The sequence below is a fragment of the Diceros bicornis genome, chromosome 3, assembly GCF_020826845.1.
Source record: "Diceros bicornis minor isolate mBicDic1 chromosome 3, mDicBic1.mat.cur, whole genome shotgun sequence".
Lineage (NCBI taxonomy): Eukaryota > Metazoa > Chordata > Mammalia > Perissodactyla > Rhinocerotidae > Diceros > Diceros bicornis.
In genome coordinates, this window is record NC_080742.1 from 26,281,392 (window position 1) to 26,306,734 (window position 25,343).

Below are 25,343 nucleotides of genomic sequence, written 5' to 3' on the forward strand. Positions count from 1 at the left end.
TTCATGGCGGGTACTGTTTGTTAGGGTGTTGTTTCTTTTCTGTTCCATGCTGTCCTAAAGAAGGGACCATCAGCCTGATAAGCAATACAACGATCCTTTAGTAAAGCCTGAATGCTCACTTCGTTGGACAGTTTCCTCAGCTGGGTGGCAAACGGAGTCTCCTCTCTTTATCCACCTGCCTTGCCTCATGAACACTTTCTCCCTGACGCTAACAAGGATCCAGTTCCTGTACCCTGTCCTAGAGCCAAGGCAGTGGTGCTTATTTAATAAGCTCACTTGTGTTAGACTCTAAGGCACGGGGCTCAGTCTAGGTTCCTGAATTCATTGCCTAAAAAACTGTTCCCCTGGCTGTTTCATCATCTCCCCAACAGTCATCTCACCCGCCAGTCTTTATCCTGGCACTTGCAATTTCCTTGACTCCAGCTCATAGTCTGCTAAGGAAAAATAGTAGTTTTAAGTAATCAAGGTACTATTTTAATGTGAGAGAAACAGAAGTCATTGACTAAGGGTTTGTACATTTATTATTAGGTTAAAAAAATTTATGGTGATTACATATAGCTCCATTTCTTATATTTATAATATTCTAGGCATATAATAATTCATTAAGATGAACCCTGAAACAGTAACACACTCAGCTGAGCAAAAGCAAAGTCTGGTTCAGAGACAGGAGAAGTTGCAGCTTACATGCCATCCCATAGACTAACAAACAGTACAATCTGGAACATCATGCTAAGTGGAGTCTAACTCCATGTTGGCCCACTGGGAGTGAGAGCTGTGATTCATTAAATATGACTGCTGTGGTGCAGGTCTATGCCATTGTCCCCAGGCTTCTTGCAGCCATATACCTATGGGAGTGCTTGAAAAGGGTGTAAGTTCTTTATAAAACATGAATCTCTTGAAGCACACAGCTCCAAAATTAAATCCTGAGTAGGGATGATTTGAGCAACTTAATCAATTCTCCAAATAACTGAAGTATTCAACTTTGAGCTCACAGCTTTCCCATGCTCTAGCTAGTTGCTTTAAGAAAAACAGACCAAGAAACAGTTTTGAAGTAGGTGAGGCTCCACTGCAAGTATATAATGAATGAAAGACAGAACCCAACATAAAATGGAAATAAGGCAGCACGAGATTCACTTGTAATGAAGACTTAGGCTGTAATTAAAGAAAGAGGATGGATACATCAAATCTGTCAAGAAGGAAACTTTCTAACTGCAGGGACATACTGGAGACTAGGCTCCATGCTTTCGGAAAGAGAACAGTACAAGTATAAGTGGAAGAGAGGAGGAGACCTGCTACAAGGTGTCAATAATTAAAATTTAGTTAATTGACTATTTCCAGAGACATGGTTTTGTAATACTTGAGCACTTACTCCAAAACAAATTCAGAACCATGATCAATGCAGCACACCTTGGAATTTATCAAAGCAGAAGGATGGTTCAAACACAGCCCATGACCTTGGGTCAGCAAGGGCCTTCTTCCTTACCATGTCAGAGTCACCCAGGAAATGACCATTTCCTTACCCTGTGATTTCATCAGAGGATCCTGGTGAGTTGGAAGCAAAGAGGAGGCGCTGGTCCTCTGCGCGCCCTCTGCCCTTTTCTGGACAGCTCAGGCTCAAGCCTGGCTTTGTGGCCTCACAGACCACGTGTCTGGAATGAAACCTAGACTCACCACGTAATAGAAAGCAAGCTGCCTCACATTCTGATATGTAGCCCTCGTGTGACTACCTGACAGAAATACATAAGTGAGGGTTGAATAAATATTTATTAAATGAATATATATAAATTAGCAATATTTGAAAAAATAATTAGTGAAATGAGGCTAAAGAAGCTTAGAAATGTTTTATTTTCATTGATTGACAACTAATTGATCATCTGAATGGTAACTCTCACATTGTGCCCAAAATAAGACAAATATTTTGCTGGCAGGAGAAAATAGACTAATTTCATTGTTTTATCTGTTAAGCTCTCTTGCAAAAAAAGAGCAAACCAGGCTAGTTTTAGAATTTAAGAAACTGAAATGTTATTGGTGTTTACTATACCAACATACTTTTTCATATTCAGAACTACCCCATGAGGTATTATCTCCTTTTCAAAGATGGGGAAAGTGAGGCTCTGAGATTTTCTAAAATTATCAAACCACATATTTAGTAAGAGGGACAGCCAGCATTAGAATCCACATTTTACTTAAAAGCACATGGTTTAAAAATTAAAATGAAAAATCTCTTCCATTAGAAATGTAATACTTGCTTATCAGAGAATATTTGGAAAAGTAGTACAAAGGAAGAAAATGAACTTGTGATCCTGACTCCCAGTGGTAGTCACATCAATATTTTGGTACACTCTTTCTGGTCCTTTTGCTGTATACATTTTTTAATGTAAGTGTGAATACATGGCATATCAAAATGGAAATATCAATATTGTAAAAATTAACATCTGATTTTACAAGGAAAGCACACACATTATAGAAACTTGGAAAATACTGTAATGTATAAAGGAAATTAAAGTCACCTAGACTCTCTTTAGCCAAACATAACCATAGTTAATATTTTCATATATTCCCTTGGTCTTTTTCTAGCAATTTTCTTTTTTCCATAGGTAAGCTCATAATGTACAAGGTTTTTAAGTATAATTAACAAAGGTCTACATGGATGATGACAAAGAGGAACTGGGTGACAGACAGTATTTGCCACTCAAATTATTGAATGGGTTTTCAAGAGGCAGAAGATAATCTCTCATGTTCCCTGTCCGTTCACTTGGCCATCAAAATATCTCAAAGCCTTAAAGCCTGTGTTAAGTTGCCACTGAGGTGAACCCTGATATGGATTACCATGGGTTTTTTTGCATCCAAGTGGGTCTAAACCACTTACATGATAAGAATACTCCACACACATAGCTTTCAATACCATGCAGAAGCCCTTCTAAGAGAGGAAAGACAACAGCTGCAGTCTGATGCAAAGGTTTTAGTATCCTACAATGAGAAATATATCATTTTGCACACTTAAATTTACATAAAAGAGGTTTAGCAAGAAAATAAGGCATAACTGATAATTGCTCAGGCAAGTTCTAAATGGTGTAACAAACCTGATCTTATATTACTAAAATTCCAAAGAATTTATTATCAAAACTAAAAACAAAACTTCAGATGTACATAAAGTAACCAACCTTTACAACAGCTGTTAGGAAAGTGGCGATGTAAGTTTACACATATTACAGAAGGCAAGGCATAAGAGCAAAAGAGAACTCCAGTTGGAATGTTGATTATGTCCACACAACTTCCTCTTGATTTAAACACTCATGACACACTGAATGAACTGAAAGAGAAAAGGCAGCGTTATACTGCAGATCTCAGAGCACTAAATACCCCCTAGCTTATTTTTAGGCAGCTTACATTTTGGTATTCTAATTTGAATTACGGATTAAAAAAGTCCTTTCTAGGGCCAGTCCAGTGGCACAGCAGTTAAGTGTGTGCACTCCGCTTCGGTGGCCCAGGGTTCGCAGGTTCGGATCCCAGGCGCGCACTGACGCACTGCTTGTCAAGCCATGCTGTGGCAGCATCCCATATAAAGTAGAGGAAGATGGGCACGGATGTTAGCCCAGGGCCAACCTTCCTCAGCAAAAAGAGGAGGATTGGCATTGGATGTTAGCTCAGGGCTAGTCTTCCTCACAAAAAAAAAAAAAAAAGGTCCTTTCTAAAATAAGAGTGAATGATGGATAGGAAGGTTCATTTTTTGAGGGAAGGAGTCTCGTATAAAACTCAATGAGTTTTTCACATCAAAGCTTCAATATGGAGGCAGATCTTACTCCAATGGATAAAGAATTGTTTAATTTTTTAAATCCAAAAAATCCAAGTAATATCTTAAATTCAAATAATATCTAAGACTCTAGAAATGGTCATGGTCAAAATTATCTACTCACAAATACAAATAACAGCTGAGTTTATATGGTTTTATCACGCGGGCACTTCCAAAACTGCACAGTATAACCCTTTTAAACAATTCCCTTAAAATCTGCTTTATTAAAATAAATCCTAGCATGCAAGTATACACATGCACAGAAACAGAATATCTGACCCTTCCTATGCGATTCAGAAACCCAAGTGTAGAAGCATCAGTATTTGCTGTGAAATGTTTGTGTCACCACTGAACACACACCAATAGACTCTGCTTTTTCTATCAGTTTTCTTTTTCACTCTTCCAACACCAGGGAGGCACTGTGCACTGCTAATCTTTGGAGCATTCCTATAAGACAAGGCTGATTATCCCTATATTCAGGAAAAGGAAACTAAGGATCAAGACATTTAGATATTTCTTAAGTGGCCCCATCTGAGACCAAAGCCTGTGCACTTTCCACTCCACAGGCTGCCTCTCTATCTTTGGAAACAGTGACAGGCCTGTCACCTGAGAAGTTAACGCACAATAAAGAGAACATACCTTTAAGGAGAAGAAATAAACATATTTACACACAAGTCTTTTTAAAGTGTACTCATAACTGCAGCAGCCGCTAAACCGAAAATATGTGCCTCTCTGTATTTTGTAATGGAGAAACATTTGAGTATATTCAGTTATCACAATGATTGCCATTCTCAAAGTGATTTTTTTTATCAATGGCTGAGCAAAAAATGGAGAAACTACTGAGTATCTCCCTAGCTTTGTTATGCATATCCAACTAATGCCATTGAAGATGGCAGTTGGTTGCATTCACACTAGTTACATGGCCTTATCCTACCTCCTTTAGTGTGGCTGCTTAGTAAATACAGTTTTAAATTGTCACTTAAGTTTGTGCCTTATGAATTCAGTGAAGAACAGTGGTGTGCTAAGTACAACTTTGAGCTGTTAAAGTTACGTCTCAATGACTGAGATGATTTGCTTAACGAAGGCAAAAGCAGATACAACATCTGCATGGTGTTTTTCAAGGGCATTTCTTTTTTTTTTGTGAGGGAGATCAGCCCTGAGCTAACATCCGTGCTAATCCTCCTCTTTTTTTGCTGAGGAAGACCGGCTCTGAGCTAACATCTATTGCCAATCCTCCTCCTTTTTTTCCCCAAAGCCCCCAGTAGATAGTTGTACATCATAGTTGCACATCCTTCTAGTTGCTGTACGTGGGACACGGCCTCAGCATGGCCGGAGAAGCAGTGCGTCGGTGTGCGCCCGGGATCCGAACCCGGGCCACCAGTAGCGGAGCGCGCACACTTAACCGCTAAGCCACGGGGCCGGCCTCAAGGGCATTTCTAATTGAAATCTCACAATAGCCCAGTGAAGAAGGCATTATTACTACTTCTTCTTTCTTCAAACAGTCTTGAGCAATGAAGAAACCTGCGCAAGTGACTCAGTTCATAAGTGGGACAAGCTGGACTTTGACCCAGGTCTTTTAATGCAAAGCAAACAGTGCTCTATGGATAAGATTAATAATAAATGAAATTAATAAATTTTGAATGGTAACTCCTTCTGATCATTTAATCCTTGATTACTTTGGCATCCTTAAGATGCTCTTAACAGCTCACTTCAAACGGGATGCCCATTTGGTGTACATCTTATTTGCCTACTCAGTTCTGAATTTGCTGAGACTTACATCATCATATGGGAAATTCACAACACCTTGCTGAGCAGTATCCCGTCTTCGAAAGCTGTCTGTAAAACACGACAGTAAAATTTGTTTTTTTTTTAAACACTTATCTAAAATCATAATAGTCAATTATTTTGGCACTGGGTTCAAACTGCAGTAGCATTTAAATTATACAACCAGCCAACATGAACAAAAGACCAAAGCAAAGAAGCCAACTATATGAATATGAATAGATTTAATATGCAACAAAGTAATACAATATGCAGAAGTTGGTCAATTGTCTTTTTCAATGTGGAGCTGGAAGAAAACACCTTATCCTAAAGTCAGTAAAAGCTATGTGACTTCTGAGGCCGTTACTTAATTGTGATGAAAGCACAGAATTTCAGACTTCGTAATAACATAGCTATTGTTTAATTAGGAAATAGATGGAGTCCCTAATATGACAAATGGGCTGGGATCAAATATTCTACCCATTTGAGTTCAGTCCTATTGAAAAGGATTTACTTTAATAAAAAATATCTGCCCTCAAATTTTTTGTTAGGATGAAAAAAAAATTATAAAACCAGACATTAAAAAGCGTGAAAAACTAAAGAAAGGAATGGAACAAGAAAAAATTTACTGAAGAAAAGAATAGATGGAATAGAAAAGAGATTATTGATATAGCCTCATTTAAGAAGTACATCTGAAACAGATGATCACCATTTTAAATTACTTTCTAACAGGAGTAATTAGGAAAGAGAGCTACAAATGAGTAATTTCCCTCTTTTCAAATATTTCACATTCTAGGGAGAAATCACCGAATACCGCTCAGACTCTGAGCACAAATTATCTTGTTATGTTTTGGAACATTCTAGTAAAATTTAGTTAGGATTATTTTAATGGAAGATTACTTACTAATCTGAAAAAAATTTCTGAAAGAATTATTCTGCTAGATATGCTTAATAGCAATGTTAAAAAGCCACCGAAGTTAGGGGAAAAAAAAAAAAAGTAAAAGAGTTGGGGCCAGTAAAAGTTCAGAAGCACTGAGAAATGAAATGTCATAAAAACTGTGTCTTCTTGGCGCATGGTGACGACAACATCTCAAAGAACACACCTGTCAGAGCTCGCAGTTTGACACAGCAGGCGATGTAGTCATCGAAGGTGATCTTCCCATGGGTGCTGTATCGTTTTGCAATTGCATTCACGGCCTGGGGACTCAACCTAAATCCTGGAAGGAAGAAAAATCATCCAGCAAAAAAGTTAAAGGATTAGAGAAAGACCATTAAAAATAATTGAGCACAATTTTTTAAGACTGAGAGTATTCATTTTAATTATGAATACACACAACTTCTAGAAAATAGAAACTGCTTTCATGTAGCACTTAGTTCTACAAATTAAAGAAAGAAAATTACTTCCACCAATGAAAAGACAAGAGTTAGCTATACCCACCCATTGTTGTCAGGGCCTTCTGCAATTCCTGAGGATCCACTGATCCACTTCTATCGCTGTCAAAATTGATGAAGTGTTGTCTCCAGCCATTCAGTACGGACCAGAGTTCTTTAAATTCATTGAAACCCATTGTGCCTGACATATCTCTCTGAACTGTAATCAAGGATTAGAGCATCTTTATTTTGCAACATTTTCTAATGATTAAATCAAAGATCAAGGATAAGGGAATTGAATGTTCTTTCTGCTAACAAGGTTAAAAAGGTTATACGTTCTTCTTGGTATGCTATAATAAAAAGATACTCGAATGATATAATAAAAAGGGCCTATGGAGAAAAAGCTCTGAGTACATCTTTTCACTGTGGGAAAAAGATAATCTATGTGATGCGATTACAAGGAAATAACGTGGCCATTGTGAGCCACATGTAAAAAGCAGTCTTGTTACTGGAACTGGGCTGCACTTTCTGGGTGCCCCAGGCTATACTGCTTACCCTTCTGTCCTGGGGTCCTCTGTGGCCCTCACACTCCCTTGGTAAGCCCTCCCAGACCCAGGGTTTTCACTTTTGGACAATGAGGAGGGATGGAAGGCACCACAGGGTCAGCGCTCGCTAAACGGAGTCCACAACTGTGATGTGAAAAATCCCACTGCCTGAAGGTTAGGTGTGAATCGTACAGAGCAATCAATGTTAAACCAAAAAAGTTTTGCTGACCATTCAGATTAAGTATTCTTGTTCTCCTTTGATGCTTCCTTGAATTCTTGAATAACCAACATTCTATTTACTAAGCTTCTTTCCTTTTTCATACCAAATTACACCTTAAAAGCTAATGATTTTGGAAAACTTTCTGTGGTCATTTGTCACTTTATCTTTATTGGGTATTAACTCTTAGATGAATTCTTTTAGGAAGGAGATTTTTTTGTCAAGAAAAAACACTCTGGGCAGCAGCAATCAAGGTAAAGGATACATCCAGCATTGAAACCATAAGGCGACAAGTCTCCAGGTTAAAAGCTGTTAAATCAAGAAAAGTACATACATATTAATACAATTTCAAAAACTGACATTCCATTGGACACATTCAAATTAATTAGGAATGTGATTATTTATACTTTTATTTTTATATGCTACTCAATTTACATGGAACTAAATTATATGGAGCTTTGAAGTAGATTTTTTCCAGATAGAGAGGATTCCTTCTAGAACCCAAATTTGATTTTAACAACTTTACTAGAAATCTTTTTAACAAGTATTCCATGGTACTGTTAATATTTTCAGGTGTGATTAGGGTTTTGAAGTTAGGGGAAAAGGTGTCCTTGTCTTTTAGAAAAGTATACATTAAAGTTATTTGTAGGTGCAATGAATGATAAGATATCTGAAATTTGCTTCAAAAGAAAATGGGCAGGGTTTCAGATGAAACAAGAATGGCAACACACTGATAACTGTTGAAGCTGAGTGATGGGTACAAAGGAGTTCACTGCACAATTATCTCTATTCTTGGATAGGCTTAAAATTTTCTATAATATAGTCTTTTTAAAGTATTATATAATTTCTTGCCTTTGTAATACAGTGAGTTCAATTCACCATAAGGAACCACAACATTATTATATCCACATGGTGAGTGGGAAGGTAGGGCTGCTTTGTTCCCACTCATAACTGACTAAAAATAGTTGGTTTTGCTAGTTCTGTGTCTAATCATTTGTTTTTCTTTCTTTTCCCTTTAACGTCAGGCACTGAACGGTAACCTCCTACCTCAAATAGCCTCTGACCTCTTCTCAGATTCCATAAGCTTATACATAAAACCAAATAAATGCGCTTGCTAGAATTTTGTGTTAAGTAAGAGCGCTCTGGTGCAAGACCCAATGACTGGTTCAGTGATGGCCACTGTTCAGAAGCCTTTGCAGTTTACTTACAGTTCGAGGGTGTTCTGAGGGCATGTCCATGCCTCACTTAGACAACCAAACTAGAATATACTTAGTGGTTAATGGCCTGTTGATAATCTACCTAACGCAAATTAAAAATAAAGAATTCCTTGCATCTTATGTGGTGTTAACAGGAATCAATGAAGAAATATATAGGTACAAAGAAGCTGTAAGGCTAGAAGGCAGAAGTGACGAGGGTCACGTAGGCAAAGCTAGCATAAGTTCTGCAAGTTTGTTAAGATGCAGACAGAACTAACATTTTTTACAGCTCTTACTAGCTTCATTTTTATCTCTAACCAAACAATTTAAAATACAGCTGAGCTAACTCATTACTGTAATGTCTCCAAACAGTACAAACTATAGGTTTTCCACTTTTAACAGATTCCTGTGTTTGGCATATCCTGGAACCTGAAATAAAAGGTTGGGTACTATTTCTGTGTTGGTCCTTCACTCTCCATCTGATCCACAGACACAGTTCTCTGAGGTGAGAGGAAGCAACACTTTTCTACACTTTAGACAAAGAGTTGGTCCATTTTTCATTCTTACTTTTAAGTTGTGTGGAGGTATGAAGTCTCTCCAGTCTAGACCAGCGGTTCTCAACCCTGGGTGCTTATCAGAATCACCCAGAAGCTCTGAAAGAACCTGATACCTAGCCTGTACCACAGAACAATTATTATTATCTTTTCTACTTTATTGAGATATAATTGACATAAAACATTGTGTAAGTTTAAGGTATACAATGTAATGATTTGATATATGAATATAGTGCAAAAGGATACCACAATAAGGTTAGTTAACACATCCATCACTTTACATAGTTACCTTTTTTGTGTGTGTGGTGAGAACTTTTAAGATCTACTCTTCTAGCAACTTTCAAGTATGCAATACAGTATTGTTAAGTATAGTCACCACCGCCACAGAACAAGTCAGAACTCTGAGCGTGGCACCCAGGCATCAGTATTTTTTTAAAGCTTCTCAGATGATTCCAGTGAGCAGCCAAGGTTGAGACCGCTGTTCTACTCAAAGTGTGATTCCTGGACCAGCCGTATGAATATCACCTGGGAGCTTTTAGAATTGCAGAATCTCAGCCCTTAACCTACACCAAAAAAATCAGAATCTGCATTTTAACAAGATCCCCAGGTGATATATATTCATGTTAAAGGAGGAAATTCTCAGGTCTAACCCAGGACTCTAGGGCAGGGCCCAGCAATCTGGTTTTAGCAACACTTCCAGGTGATGCTGATGCTGCTCAAGTTGAAGAACCACTGCTCTAGAGGGCCTGATAACTACAGGACAGAGCCAATTGTGTTTGGCTTTAGATCAAGGACTTTGAGGGGTCTTGAAGTAGACAGCTTCCCTGTATCCCAGTTCTATGAATAGCACCACCATCCACTCAGGGAGTGCAGCCAGAAACCTGGGAGTGTCCTCAATTCCCTCTCCTCTGATAATGGATCACCTTCTGAACAGCTTTAGCATCCATCCATTTCCAGTCCTATCACTTCCCTGGTTTAGTTAGCATTTCTCTCACCTGTATGACTCCAGTGGCCACCTAACAGGTATCCTTGACTCCTCACGTCCCCCACACCCATGTCCCCCAGTTTAGTCTTTCTCCTACAGCCAGGGTAGTACATGCTCTTCTATATAAAACCCAGTGAGGTGTCCACTGCTCTCAGGACAACGTCCAAACACCTCAATTGGCATAAAAGGTCATACACGTATTTTCCCAGTCCAGCTACTTTCCTCCTCTTCATTCAACTCCCATATGCTATCTTCATGGTGAATTTCTCTCAGTTTCTCGACTGAATTACACTCCGTGTCATCTCTGGGTCTTCTGTAAGTGATGTTCTGTCTGCCTGGAACACAACTTCCCTATCCCACTTGCTTCTTGGTCTGCCTCATTTCTGCTCAACTTTCATTTGTCCTCAGTTTAGATATCAATTCTGCAAGGAAACCTTTCCTGACTTCCATCTGGGTTATGTACCCCTAGTATGTGATCCCATAGCCTCTTTACTTCACTTATCCCAGCTCTTTTCACAATGTCCACAGGCACTGTTTGTGGCTGCACACCACAGCACCTGGCACATGGTGGGCGTCCATTAAAAATGTGTTGGTTGGACAAAAGAACGAATGGATGAGACTGAATTCTCATCCCTATGCAGAAAGCTGTATACTCCTCTCAAAGAGTCTAAGGAGGTTATGTTTTTTAAAATAAAATCTTCTGATTTTTACTAATACTTAAAAGTAATGTATAATCCCTTAAGTCAAATACCAATCTTAAGTCAAAATACCAATAAGGGTATAGGGCTATGATTTTTCCATTCATACTCATGAACTCAACAAATGCCTGTTAAGCACTCATTATGCGCAGGGCTCAGGATACCAAGAACACTGGAGATACAGAAGTGAAACTGGATCCTGCCCTAGCTGACAGTCTAAGGAAAAGAAAAGTCAGGTGCACATGCAACTCTAATCAAGGTAGAGGGTGGTAAACCACAATGGAGGCACTGAAAAGTACCAGGATGTATTGAGGAGTGACAGGCTCCTTCCCGGTAAGAAAGACTTCAGAGAAGCAGCAGCATTTAAGCCAAGCCTTGAATGACAGGAAAGATGTGGGACATTTGGTGAGAGCCAAGTAGTGCTAGGGACCAGCATAAGCAAAGAGAAGCAGGAGAGTGCAGGGCAGGCAAAAGAAGTGGGAGGAAGTATCATTCGATGAGTCTGCATCACAGGGGATCTTGAATTCCTGCTAAGCTGTTTAGCTTTTGTTTTATAGGCACCAAGGAGATACTCAAGATTTGTAGAGGAGAGTAACAGGTTAGAGCTATGTCAGGAAGAAGAGACATCTGGTCATCCTTTATGAGAAAGATTTAAAAGGGAGAGAAGGAGGGGCCGGCCCGGTGGCGCTGCAGTTAAGTGCGCGTGCTCTGCTGTGGTGGCCTGGCATTTGCAGGTTTGGATCCTGGGCGCACAATGACGCACCGCTTGCTAAGCCATGCTGTGGCGGTGTCCCATATAAAGTAGAGGAGAATGGGCATGGATGTTAGCCCAGGGCCAATCTTCCTCAAGGAAAAAAAAAAGGGGGGGAGGACTGGCATTGGATGTTAGCTCAGCGCCAGTCCTCCACACACACAAAAAAATAAATAAAAAAAATAAAAGGGAGGGAAGGAGATGGGGGGTGAACAAAAGTGAATGAACAGAAAACTTACCATTCCAGGCAGTTCTAATGAACTAGAACACTGACGTCTGATAAGTGTGGGTGAGGAAAACTCTTGCTCAATTTTAATTGTATTTTTCCCCCAGAAATAGCTTTCTTTCTATTTTAAATAATTTCAAAGGAACCTTTGCTATAAGTTTACCTTTACTCTCTTTCTCCCGTTCATTCTATTAGAATGCCTCAAATACCTTCTCTTCTAGTAGAAATCCACAATGTAACAGAGCTAGAGGAAAACCCTACCTCAGGTTGTTTCTCTCAATCTTACCACAGAGGAACAACTACACGCAATGAAAAAAGAGAAGTTGAATTACTACCTTACAGACTACAGCAACTTCCCTCATCAGCCCTATCTCTAGGTATGACTGCTTCCTTTTAAACTGGTTAAGAAGGTGCCCGTAGGTACTGGGCTGGAGTATCTCACCACCCCCCCACCCCCAGTCTGTGCTTTTTAGTTTGGAAGCTGGGTTTAAAAGACTGATGACTATATGATTTCTGTGTTACAAAACTCACTCTGACACCTCACAAGCAGGATGGTTTTGTGGTTCACTGCAGCCTCCAGGACCAGATGACATTAAGCAAATTAATTCTACCACATGGTCCTGATGACTCAGGAAATTTTCTCTATAACTCCGTGATCTAAGGCCATCACCAGACATGGCTTTGACAAATGGAATTTTTAAAAGGACTGTTCTCCAAGGATGCACAACCTACTCTGTTAGTCAGATTTTAAGACCTGCCACACCTCTTCTGCTGAAAGGGTGTAGAATAATAGTTTATTTTGTGACATAGCTTACTTTTGTAAACCCTGCTACTAGACTTTCTTTGTTCACTAGCCCCAACTGCTTGAGTTTAACAATGAACAACTTAAACATATTGTGTACAACAGTAAAAAATTCCCTAATCTAGAAAGTGCTTCTTTTGTTTAGGACCAGATTAAATGACAGAAATGCAAAAGGTTCCTCTTTTGTATTAACTCCCCCAACAAGCAAATATTAATAAGATACTGAAGTCACATAAAACAAAGGATAATAAGAATAGGAATGCAAATAGTGAGAGCATCCAGTAAACATGCCATGTCAAACAGTCAAAAAAATGCCACCATTAAATCCTCAGGTCTGAATTCTAGTTTGAGCATTTCTCTCAATGGGTGAGAGAAATCACACCCATTGAAATCACAGCTTACCAGGATGTTGGCTTTTATGTGATGTTCTGTCTCAATAACAACTGGCAAAGAAGTTGGCAAGTAAAGCACTTCAGTCAAGACACTATTCTCTACCCCAGATATTTGTCATGGTCAAGATGCGATTTGAAAAGAAGCATGCGGTGTGTGTGTGGGATGATGAGAAGCCCCTAGTCGGGATGCGGCATCTTTGCAACAGCTCCCTATCTGCCGCTCGTGGCAGAGGGCTCAAAAGGCAGGAAGGTGGTATAGGCGCTGAATTACAAGGCAGCAGATCCAGCCTGTGAGGAACTGAGGAGGAGGGGGAGGAGGACTGGTGTAAAGAGTTTAGAAATTAGGAAGGATACTTCCTACTTGGCCTGAACACATTCTCTGAAGTGGAAAGAGGAAAGAAAGAGGAAAGACCTGGGGGATGTCATGGCAAGCACTCATGTTGCCAGTAGCATGCTCAGAGAGCAGGAGTGCAGAACTGGCTCCTTGAGGACTAGAGGTGGGAGACCCACCACCTGGGGGAAGGTGGACAGTACCAATCACTCAGAACCAGGAGTGCAGGGTAGGCCACTCAGGGACCAGGTGCACAGGACCAGCCACCCAAAGCCCTAAGTGCCACGAGGCTCGGGAGAGAGGAAGCTCTTAGCAAACAGTCAGCAGTAAATGTTCGCTCCTATCATTAATGACACCTGACCTGGCAGGTTTCATTTCACCACCTTAACTCATCCTCTTGAAGGAGGCCACATAAACTGTCTCATTGGTTTGAATGCTTCCAGCTACATGGAACCAAACCCAAGAAACACACTAAACTGCTGGGTAGTGTGGAATGGTTTATTAAGAACTATTTTCAAGGTAACATTTTGAAATAATAAACAACCAAATTTAGCTTTTGAAATTCTAAACTTGGCTGGGTCAGAAAAGCTCAGTTTCTTTGAAGGCTATAATCACAAGTAACAGCTAAAATATGAAACGCAAGAGTAGTTCTAGAGAAACTTCGGGACTGTCACTTACGTTTGTATCCTCCGGCAATGCCCGACTGAGTCAGGCATCTCTGCAATTCATCAGCATCTATCTGTCCATCCTTTTGGAAAAAAATAGAAAGAGGAATCACAATAGTGATTTGTACTTGCTAGTTCTTTGTTTACTTTCAGTGTTCAGTGTAGCAACAATAATAAAGAAAATGAGCATTATCACGCAGGAGACTTTTTTTAAAGGCATGCCTTCTAAGAACAGTCATTCTTCTCATCCCTCTCCTTCCAAAAACAATCTAATGATGAAAGACAAATTGTTAAGTCCTCTTCCATAAATGGATAATTAGGGCCATAAATAAAAAATACATTTCTTAATCCCTAAGTGGGCTTTCAATTTCCGGCTCTATTTTAAATAATTATTATGCAAGAATTAAAGAAGTCTGAAAGCTGCTTACGCCTATACTTTTAATACCTGAATTAGATCTGGCATAAACATTCTCAAGTATAAGGTTCCTCTTTTTTTTTTTTTTTTTTTTAAGATTTTTTTTTTTATTTATTTTTTTCTCCCCAAAGCCCCAGTAGATAGTTGTATGTCATAGCTGCACATCCTTTTAGTTGCTGTATGTGGGACTCGGCCTCAGGATGGACGGAGAAGTGGTGCCTCGGTGCGCGCCCGGGATCCGGACCCGGGTCACCAGCATCGGAGCGCGTGCATTTAACCACCAAGCCACGGGGCCGGCCCGGGTTCCTCTTTTAATAAAAGAGAGGTGAATTCACTGTCTTCCATTGATACATCATATTTTAAAATGGATGAACAAAACTAGTTTCTGTCTTGAACTACTCTTGCCTCAGTCTGAGCTAGGAAATTGCCAGTTAAGCATTTTAAAATAAACTTATTTACATAGTTGCTTAAAAATCTTGTTCCTCTTTCTAGCTATTCTGGGGTGGGGGGTGGAGAGGGAAGAGCAAGGTACAGAGCCAACATCAGTAAATTAAAAAGCATGGTTCACACAGAGAGAGGCCTCCGTGACCACCTTTGCTTATGATATGGTGAATGGTTTTTTTCAGCTCACATTATATCTGGAAGACACATTGTGCCTATTCAATGGCTGACCTAGGTCAGAACTAGACACTGCATATTATTTTTAGGGATTTTAAAATAAAACACCGAAATCCCCAGGTCCTTGGTTATTATAAGTTCTACATGAGGAGCAGGATCAATGGTCTGAAAGATGGTGGATATGCTGATACAGCCCAGGGCTGCTGAAAGCTAAGCAGGTGGGGTCACTTACACGGCTGGAGGCACAGGCAATGTAAGAACAGGAGTCTTGAGGTTCACTGTGTCTTGTGGTTTCAAAGGCACAGATCATTAACAGATTAGGCAGATACTTAAGGGGAACTCTTTCTGTTTTAGACTCCATTTTCCATTCAGTTTCTCAAACTGTATTTCTTAGAGTGCTCTTCTAAAAGAGGGTCTTAGGTTTTATCCCATAATATTCTATGGCATTTTCACATTCAGATTGTTGTCGTTTCTAGCTTTTGATCAAAACAAAGTTGAACCCATAACAGCCCCTCTGGACATGTCTAGATTAGACCAACAGAATATCTGCCATATACAGTGACCGGGGAGCTAGAGAAGGGTCCTCCCGCAAGAGGCACCACCACCTGCCATACAACTCGGATAGCAGAGAAGTGAAAGGTCTTGGGGAGCCTGACCTAAATTCCCTCTCTGGGTCAAGAGGCCACAATACCTAATAAGCACATGAAGAGCTGACATAGTAACAGCATCTGCATCAAAAAGAAACTAAACTGTTCACAAGAGGAACTTCCTGATAGTAAAAATAGAGTAGTAACTTTCTTATTCTGAGACTGGTGGGTTTTTACCATAAATACCTATTTCTTAGGGGGGTAATTAACAATACAATTCAACCCAAAGAAAGTGTCCATTACTAGTACATGCCTTTAAGTTGTAGAAACAGGGGTTATGTTACCAGATGTAGAATTTTTCTCTGGAAATCACACTGGACCCTGACAATTCACAGTTCTAAAGACATCTTTCTACCTCACATATCTTGAAAGAATATTTATAATCCCCTATTCTGTTCAATCTGACCCTAATTCAATCACAAGTTTAGTTCTGAATTGAACTACTATAAACATGAGTAACATTTTGTCCTAATTTTTTCTGAATATGTAGAAAGAAGTGACTATAAATTTCCCTCTTTCTCTTTTTGTTTCTTTAGCAGAAGCAAAGGGATTCTTTTCCGGGGAAAGGTCGTTTTTCTGTGCCACTATAACAAAGGCTATGTAGAAACTGACAATTCTGCAATATTAAAGGGAAACGCTAACCTGTCCGGCTACAGCAGAGAAGTAACCATACAGTGGATCCTGAGTTTGTCCCGGAAACGCAGGCCCTCCGGGAGCCCCTCCGTACTGTAAAACAGAAACACAAAAGCATCATTCCGCTGAATCAAGTTTTATTCTTTCACCCATTGAGTGCTTTTGTGCAAAGCCAGGCAATTGCCCGCCCTTCACATTTTTACCTCCCTATCACCGGGCACACTCTAACTGCAATCACTCCACCCCTTTCTTCCATTCTCGGCCCATTATAATTTAAAAACTGGCAGCTTGGACCAAAATGAGTTGTCCTGACAGTGACATCTGAATGAAGAGAAGCAACTTTAAAAATCCCTATTAACCTGCATGTTACTGAGATAAATGCAACTTAGGCAAGCAATTCAAGAGCAGGCGTAATTGTTTTCCTTTTATTTTTGTAGCTTTTATGGTATTTTTAAAGCTTTCTGAGACAGGTGTAGCATAGGGAGGGGTGAGGTGTCTCCGCTGGGCTATTTCGCGGCGAGCACCAGGGCGGTGAGACGTGCCGAGGGGACATTCTGTCTCGGAAACAGTTCCCACGACGACGCACATCCCGGATGCCGGGCGAGGCAGCCTTCCTCCCGGAGGACTTTTACTCCAGCGGTCTTTCCCTGACTTTTCTTTTTTTCTCACTTTCTTTTAGAGAGAGGGGTAGATCTCCGGACCATTCTAGACTAAAATGGCTGTTGCTCTTGGGACAGAGAAGGAGGGGGAGGAAGCCACCACCAAATTTGCACGATGTCACGCCGCGTAGCAGAGAATCACCCAACCCAGGGTGGGCTTCCTGGGTCAAAATCCACCCGCACCTTGGCCCCGCGCAGCCACCCGGAGGGAGAAGGGACAGGGAAGGAGGGAGCTAGAGGAGTCCGAACGGCAGGGGCCTGGGGCGAGGCAGCGAGCAGGAAGAAGCCGGGGGCGGCCCAGCACAGTGGTCCAGCGTGGCCTCTCGACGCGCTGGGTGTCCAAGGGTCGCGCCCGGGCCGCGAGCCCGCGCGGGCAGCACTTACCCCGCCCGGGTAGTACCCGCCGCCGGCGCCAGGGTGCCCGGGGTACGCCATGGTGCAGACTGCGCCGCCGCCCTGCGCGCCTGCCTCCCCGCCGGCGCCGCCCCGGAGCGCACCACGCGGGCCGCCGGGCGGGGGGCCGCCCCTGAGCCCCCTCCCGCCCCGGCTTCCGTTCCCAGCCTCCGCCCCCTGCCTGCGCGCTGCCCTATCTTTGTGTTTTATATGCCGAGGCTGTGCATAATCGAGGTCCGGTAAGTGTCTCGAGACCTGCGTTGCAGTTCACACCAGGACTTTCCTCCCTTCGAAGCGAATGGCACATTCCAACACCAATACAGTGCCCCGGGAATTCTTTTTTCCTTCGTACTTGGCTATTTTCTGATACGTTTTTTATTTTAAACTTTATTGGACAGGGCCATTGGCTCTAAGCAAAGTGAAGTTTTGCGAGGAAGGGGGTGAACGCGTTAGGGCAGCTCTTAGATGCCTGTGGGGGAAAGAGACGTTGAAAGATCAAAATGTGAAAACGCCCTTGGAAAACAGGAATAAACTTCAGGAACTGTGTGCAAGGGAGCGTTTGGCTTGCGGTTGCACATTTCACGCAACAACAACGGCGTGTTTCCTTACTGGAAGACGTTGTCCTCTGGTTAAGCGAGGGCGTAGCTCAGCTATGGCTTGGGGAGCATAGGAGGCATTGACTGGGCAGGGCAGCCTCGCCCAGATCGTTCTTAGAAAATGAGTTGTTTGAGTTATCTGGTTGATTCAAGCGAAACAATCCCTCGCTCCAAAATTACTCAGCTGCTTTTTATACAAGAAAAGTTTAGAGCAAGGTAAGAGTGCGCTGGTAAATATTCAGGAAAGGGAGAAATTGGAACTTCACCTAGGTGATTCAGAAAATGGTTTCCTTTACTTCACACATTTTTCTTTTTCACCCAGTTGAACGGTCTGAAACAATTAAGATGTGAGATTTTTGTTTGGTTTTGTTTCATGTAATTTTAGTCCCTCAGAATGCTTTTCTGAATTTTAACTTTTTTTTTAATTGTATTTATTTATTTTTCCCCCAAAGCCCCAGTAGATAGTTATATGTCATAGCTGGACATCCTTCTAGTTGCTGTATGTGGGACCGGGCTTCAGCATGGCCGGAGAAGCGGTGTGTCAGTGCGCGCCCGGGATCCGGGCCCAGGCTGCCAGTAGTGGAGCGCGCACACTTAACCGCTAAGCTACGGGGGCCAGCCCTGAATTTCAACGTTTTAAGAAATGCATTAGTGAGCAGGATTCACAGTATTTGCTGTGGAGGTTGCACAGAAAAACTGAAAGAGTCATCAACATCTAACAAATATTGGAGCACTTGCTGAGTGTGGTACTGGGCTTGTTAACCATGGTGCACAAGGTTCCTCCATTCCAAATTCCTGGGCTGTGTTCTCACTAGGGTCATTGTTTTCCACCTATGTATAACTTCCTCCAAGTCCTCTTTTTGGACACCCAACTCTAAAAATGAAAGTCCTGAATCGTGAGAAAAATTCTAACAGTCCTTGTTGTCTCATATAAAATAACTATATATTATCTGTTTTGTGTTTGATTCAGGAAGTAGATTGCTGTTTTCAAATACCACAGCAGTCATAAAGGTAGATTAGACATTTTATGAGTCCTCTACCTCTGGTGAGTTTTTTCTACTATTTTTTTTATTTATTCATTTATTTTTCCCCCAAAGCCCCAGTAGATAGTTGTATGTCATAGCTGCACATCCTTCTAGTTGCTTCTACTATTTTTTTATTGTGGTGAGAACACAACATGGGATGTACCCTCTTAAAATTTTAAGTACATAGTACAGTATTGTTAGCCAGCCCTGGTGGTCTAGTGGCTAAGATTAGGCAGGCTGTCACCCCACCAGCTGTGTCAGTTTCCCGGTAAGGCACCCCCTGTTGTTTGTCATACTGTGGCACCTTCATGTTGCTGTGATGCTGACAGCTATGCCACCGGTGTTTCAAATATCAGGAGGGTCACCCATGGTGGACAGGTTTTAGCAGAGCTTCCAGACTAAGATGGACTAGGAAGAAGGACTTGGCCACCCACTTCCAAAAAAATTGGCCATAGCAGCGAAGCATTGATATAGCACTGGAAGGTGAGAGGGTGGGGTACAAAAGACTGGGGAGGTTTCAGCTCTGCTGTACACAGGGTCACTATTAGTCAGAATCGGTTCCAGGGCACTAACAACAATAATATTAACTATATGCAGTGTTGTAGAGCAGATCTCTAAAACTTTTCATCTTGGGTGACTGAAACTCTATATCCCTTGAAAACTCCCCATTTCCTCCTCCTTCTAGCCCCTGGCAAACATCATTCTACTTTTTATGAGTTTGATTACTTTAAATACCTCATATAAATATAATCTTGCAGTATTTGTCCTTTTGTGATTGGCTTATTTCACTTAGCGTAAAGTCCTTGAAGTTCATCCATGTTGTAGCATATGATAGAATTTCCTTATTTTTTAAGGCTGAACAACAATCCATTGCATGTATATGCCATATTTTTTTAATCCATTCATCCATAGATGGACATCTTGATTATTGTGAATATGCCACAATGAACATGGGTGTGCACATATCACTTAGAGATCCTGTTTTCAATTCTTTTGGATATATATCTAGAAGTGGAATTGCTGGATGATATAGTAGTTTTACTTTTAATTTTTTGAGGAACATCCATACTGTTTCCACGGTGGCCGTGCAATTTTGCGTTCCTACCACGATGTAAAAGAGTTCGAGTTTCTCCGCATACTTGCCGACACTTATTGTCCGTTTTTTTGATAACAGCCATCCTGATGAGTGTGAGGTGATATTTCTTTGTGGTTTTCATTTGCATTTCCCTGATAATCAGTGACATGGAGCAATTTTTCATATACCTGTTGTCTATTTGTGTGTCATCTTTGGAGAAATGTCTGTTTAAGTCCTTAGCCCATTTTTTAATCAGGTTATTAGGTTTTTTTGCTATTGAGTTGCAGGAGTTCCTTATATATTTTGGGGACTGGCTCCTTATCAAATATATGGTTTGCAAATATTTTCTCCCATTCCATGGGTTGCCTTTTCATTCTGTTGTTTCTTTTGCTGTGCAGAAGCTTTTTAGTTTGATGTAGTCCTCCTTGTTTATTTTGTTTTTGTTGCCTGTGCTTTTGGTGTCATAGCCATGAAATCATTGCCAAGAGCAATGTCATGAGGCTTTTGCCCTATGTTTCCTCCTAGGAGTTTTACCATTTTAGTGCTTACATTTAAGTCGTTAATTCAGTTTGAGTTGACTTTTGTGTATGGTGTAAGATAAAGGTCCACTTTCATTCTCTTGCATGTGGATATCCAGTTTTCACAGCACCCTTTGCTGAAGAGACCATCCTTTCTCCATTGTGTATTTTTGGCATTCATGTCAAAGATCAGTTGACTGTGTATGGGTGGATTTATTTCTGGGCTCTCTATTCTGTTCCTTGGTCTCTCTTTTGAAGTCTGTTTCTTCAGAAAGAGGTAACCAACCATAAGGAAGAGATGGTGAGGGCTGAACTCAAAGGAGTGTAAGCTCTTTGAAGATTCAAGTTTGAAAGAAGTTTATAGCATATAAAATATTTGTAAGTAATGCAGAATTAGTTTTGTGGATGAGCATCAACGTTAATTGTCCTTTCAGTGTCTTTAGCACCTTCCTACTGCCCCACTGCTAAAGAATTTAATGGAGTGCTGCAAATGAAATTCTTACAATTATTGCTAACAAATTGGTAAGCTGCTGCTGCTTTAGTTTATGAAAAAATTATGGCAGCTAATAAAAGACACATGATAGTACTTAATATGCTCTTCTAAGCACTTGACGTATTTGCTTAATCCTCATAAAACCCCATGAGATAGATGCTGTTATCATCCTCATTATACAGGTGAGAAAACAGAGGAGGTGAGAGAACTTGCCCCAGTGGAAGGAACATAGAGCTGAGCTATGCTGCCAGGTTGTCTGGCTTTGGACTCTGTGCTCTACACCAGGGGGGCAGCAACTTGGTAAATGGCCAGATAGTAAATAACTTAGGCTTTGTGGAATGTACGGTCTCTGTAGCAACTACTCGATGCAGCCATTGTAGCATGCAAGCATCCATTGATCCATAGACAATACACAAATGAATGGGTGTGGCTGTGTTCCAATACAACTTTATTTATGGACACTGAAATTTGAATTTCATATAATTTTCATATGTCATGAAATATTCTTTATTTTTTTCAATTATTAAAAAATGTAAATATCATTCTTAAGTGCTGGGCGTATAAAAACAGGAGGTGGGCCAGATTTGGCTCTCGGGTAGTAGTTTGCCAACCACTTGGCAAACCCCTCCAGGTTTCTGGCTTATAACACTGGGAGAATAGCATTTTAGCAAATGATTTGCTGGTTTTAAGATAAAGCTTATGGGTAGTGGCTGAGCCACCTTGAGGAATGATGATCTCCCTGAGAGAGGATCCTATGTATAGAATGGCTTCTTCAGAGTCTTCCCCATTGCCCAGTAAGATGGTCAAAAGGAACACTGTGAAACCCTGACTTGTCAGCCTCACCCTATGTAGTAATAGCCAGAGGGCATGCACAATGACAAAGCTGGATGCAAAGCTAGCTTTAGATGTTTATCCATGTAACATGGATTCCTTTATTTATAGGCTGAGTATTGTCAAGCCTAAAAAATTCAGGGGAAAATAAAGACTCAATAAGAACTTCACAAAATAGAGGTGAATACAGGTAATTTGCTTTTATGGTTTTGATATTTATTCCAATGGAAGGGGTGAAAGTGGAGAGTGAGAGAAACAAGCAACTTTACTAAGTTCTTGGTATGTGCCAAGTGTTATACTGGAAAATTGCGCTTAAAGGATATCACCTCCAAAAGGAAATGCAATTACCCACATTTCATAGATGAGGAAATTGAGGCATAAGTAACTTTCCCAAGGTTACATACCAGGTCCTGACCCCCAATTTACCTAACTCTAAAGCCTGAATGTTTTAATATAAGAAAACTACAAAGATACTAAACCAAGCTTACATTTTTTCCCTCATTGTACTGCTTCCTGAGGAATTAGGGCAGAGGAGGGGCTGTGGAAAAAGAATCTTACAGGTAGAAAAACCCTCCAGAGGTCGTAAGTGTCAGCCTTGGGCAAGACCACGCAAATCATCAAAAGTGATACTTATTTCCTTCATTCCTAAATATAACCTAGAAGAAGAGAGTCTGCTCCTTGTGTCTATTTTAATTTTGAACCAAGTAAACACCCCAGTGGAATAAGAACTGATTCTTATCCTTTTACCTTCAAATCACTAGAATCCAAATCTAGGAATCCTAGATATGGATATTGTAATCCTCAAGCCATTTAAAGAAACTCGGCAACAGAGCACCCAACTGTATAGTTAGAAGAGGGATTCCTAACTGGTATGGGCAGTGTGGGGATCTAGAATACTATGTTATTTGTCCCAACAATTTACTCAGTCCTAGAAAAAGACTGCAGGGGTTTGGCAGCCAATAAATGACTGAGGGTTGTGGCAGCAGCATGGGTTAGGAAGAGAGCTCCACGAGGTTTGTAGATAGGATATGGATCATAGTCATTTAGGGAAGTCGTTGGAATCACAGAAACCTTTTTGATCATCCTCCCCAACTGTGTTGTTTTACAGATGAAGAAACTGAGCCTGGGAGAAGGTAAATGATTGGCCTAAGCTCTTCAAGAGCTGACCTGGGCTGATGTCAGGATTTCACTCTTCCAGTTACAGTTGTGGTATCTGAATATGTCTCTCAGAGAGGATCTCATTCTTTTGTGGTATACTTTCCCCAATCCATCCCTATTCATGTTTTCAAGACAAAAGGCAGTGTGGACACTCTCTTTGTCCCTGGAGAAAAGTTAATATAAATACTGTGTAGTGTATCCAGGCAGAGCTTGCTCACTCAGATAGGTGGAAAGAAAGAAATAGTCCAGCTAAGTAATCGCAGCTGTGTCACCATTTCCTGCAGTTGAATTTAATCACAGGTCTAACAAATCAGGAAGAAATGAACAATAAAATTTGCCAGATTAAGTTCTCAACTTTCCTTTAACTCTAACCTGGGTGTGTCACCTCATGATTTAAAGACCTCTGCCTTAGAGAGAACTTAGATCTCCAAGTATGTGGAAATGATTGTTTGATACAAGATTGGTAAGCAGTAAATACTATCTCCATTTTCTTAAGATGGTTGGGAAAGAATTTGAAGACTTAGAATCTTCACTTGAGGATAAAAGACATCCTTTTTCTCTAACTGCCCAGAGTAAGACTTCAATTAATCATGTAACTATAGTATTTTCAAGGGATAGTAAAACTTCCGTCATTGATGTTTTAGTGCTTGCAGGTCAAGTGTTGAACTGGTTCCAGGCACATTGTAGGTAATAATGAATCATGAACTACAGCTGTTCAATAGAACTTTCTACCATACTGGAAATACTCTATATCTGCACCATCCAATACAGTAGTCACTAATCACATGTGGCTATTGAGCACATGAAATCAGGAATTAAAATTTTAATTTAATTTAATTGAAATTTAAATAGCCATGTGACTAGTGAACAGGTTTCTAGTGACCTGTTCCTTCCCTTAGTAAAGCTCTTAGCTACGCTGGATGATCAAGATTAACCAGGAAGCAGATTTTGGAGGATATGTATATATAAAAATATATATGTCTCTATATATGTGTGTGAGTATGTATGTACATGTGTGTATATATATGTAATCTATATATATGTAACATATATGTAACTTGGTAGCAATTAGAGCTATTAAAAATGGCTGTCCAAAGATGAGCTCCCCATCTCTGGAGGTGATCAGGCAGAGGCTGTGAGCGATGCTAAAGGGCAGGTTTACACTTTGGGTAAAGGATTGGATGAGATAATGCTCTATAGGCTACAAAGTGTTTTCTAATGGTCTTCCCTTAATTTCACCCCAGTTACAGCCATACCATTAAGATTATTCCCACTTTGCAGGACGAACAAGTGGAGGCTCTGTGACTCGCTCTAGGGTAACAGACTAATAGCAGCAACACCATACTAAATGCTCATCTTCTGACTTAAGACATTTTCTCAACCTCACGCTGTTATCTCAAGACTCTACTATGGTCCTGCAATTCTATTGGATCAAGAATTTGGGTGATTTTTTTTTTCTATTCCTGAATAGAATGTCTTTCAGAAATCAGAAGATTACATTTAAAGCAATTATCTAAAATAATGGATACCTATATAGTTCTATTATTTATTATAAGTGTTGATTTTATGATAGACAATTACTTTTTTGACAAAGAGGGTGTAAATATGTATGGCTAAAGGGAGGTCAAGAAAAGAATGCTGGAATTAGGAATTGGCTATAATCTGTCTTTTCTGAGTCGAACACTGATTCTCAAGCCTCCACAACTTGCACTTGTAGCCATCACCATGTTTGGGACCAGGGAAAGAGCAGAATAGTGAATACTGGACCTGTATTCCCAGGTAGAAAGTCACCCATGTTCAGCATCAGAGTTCCCTGAGGAGGATTATTCCTAAGAACATTGGACTAGTATCTTATAGGGTGTCCTCAACTCTTAAAGAGGTTGTGTTCTAGAAGCTGGTTGTTTACAACCTGGGATATATTCTCCTACAGAAGTCACTTTACGACTGTTTCCCAGGCAACCTCTCAGAGGTTCTTCAAAGCTCTCAATGTTCTTC

General features: G+C 40.6%; 1 protein-coding gene across 1 annotated transcript; it reads right to left on the reverse strand.

The window, feature by feature from the left end:
* Positions 1-1,826: 1,826 nt before the first annotated feature.
* Positions 1,827-17,731, reverse strand: SRI (sorcin). The gene is made up of 8 exons (XM_058525023.1): positions 17,644-17,731; positions 16,610-16,693; positions 14,301-14,370; positions 7,953-7,996; positions 6,993-7,140; positions 6,658-6,771; positions 5,571-5,629; positions 1,827-3,313 (listed from the first exon to the last, which is right to left on the reverse strand). The coding sequence occupies exons 1-8, from the start codon at positions 17,692-17,694 to the stop codon at positions 3,287-3,289; spliced, it is 597 nt and encodes a 198-aa protein (XP_058381006.1). The 5' UTR covers positions 17,695-17,731; the 3' UTR covers positions 1,827-3,286.
* Between the last annotated feature and the right edge of the window lie 7,612 nt (positions 17,732-25,343).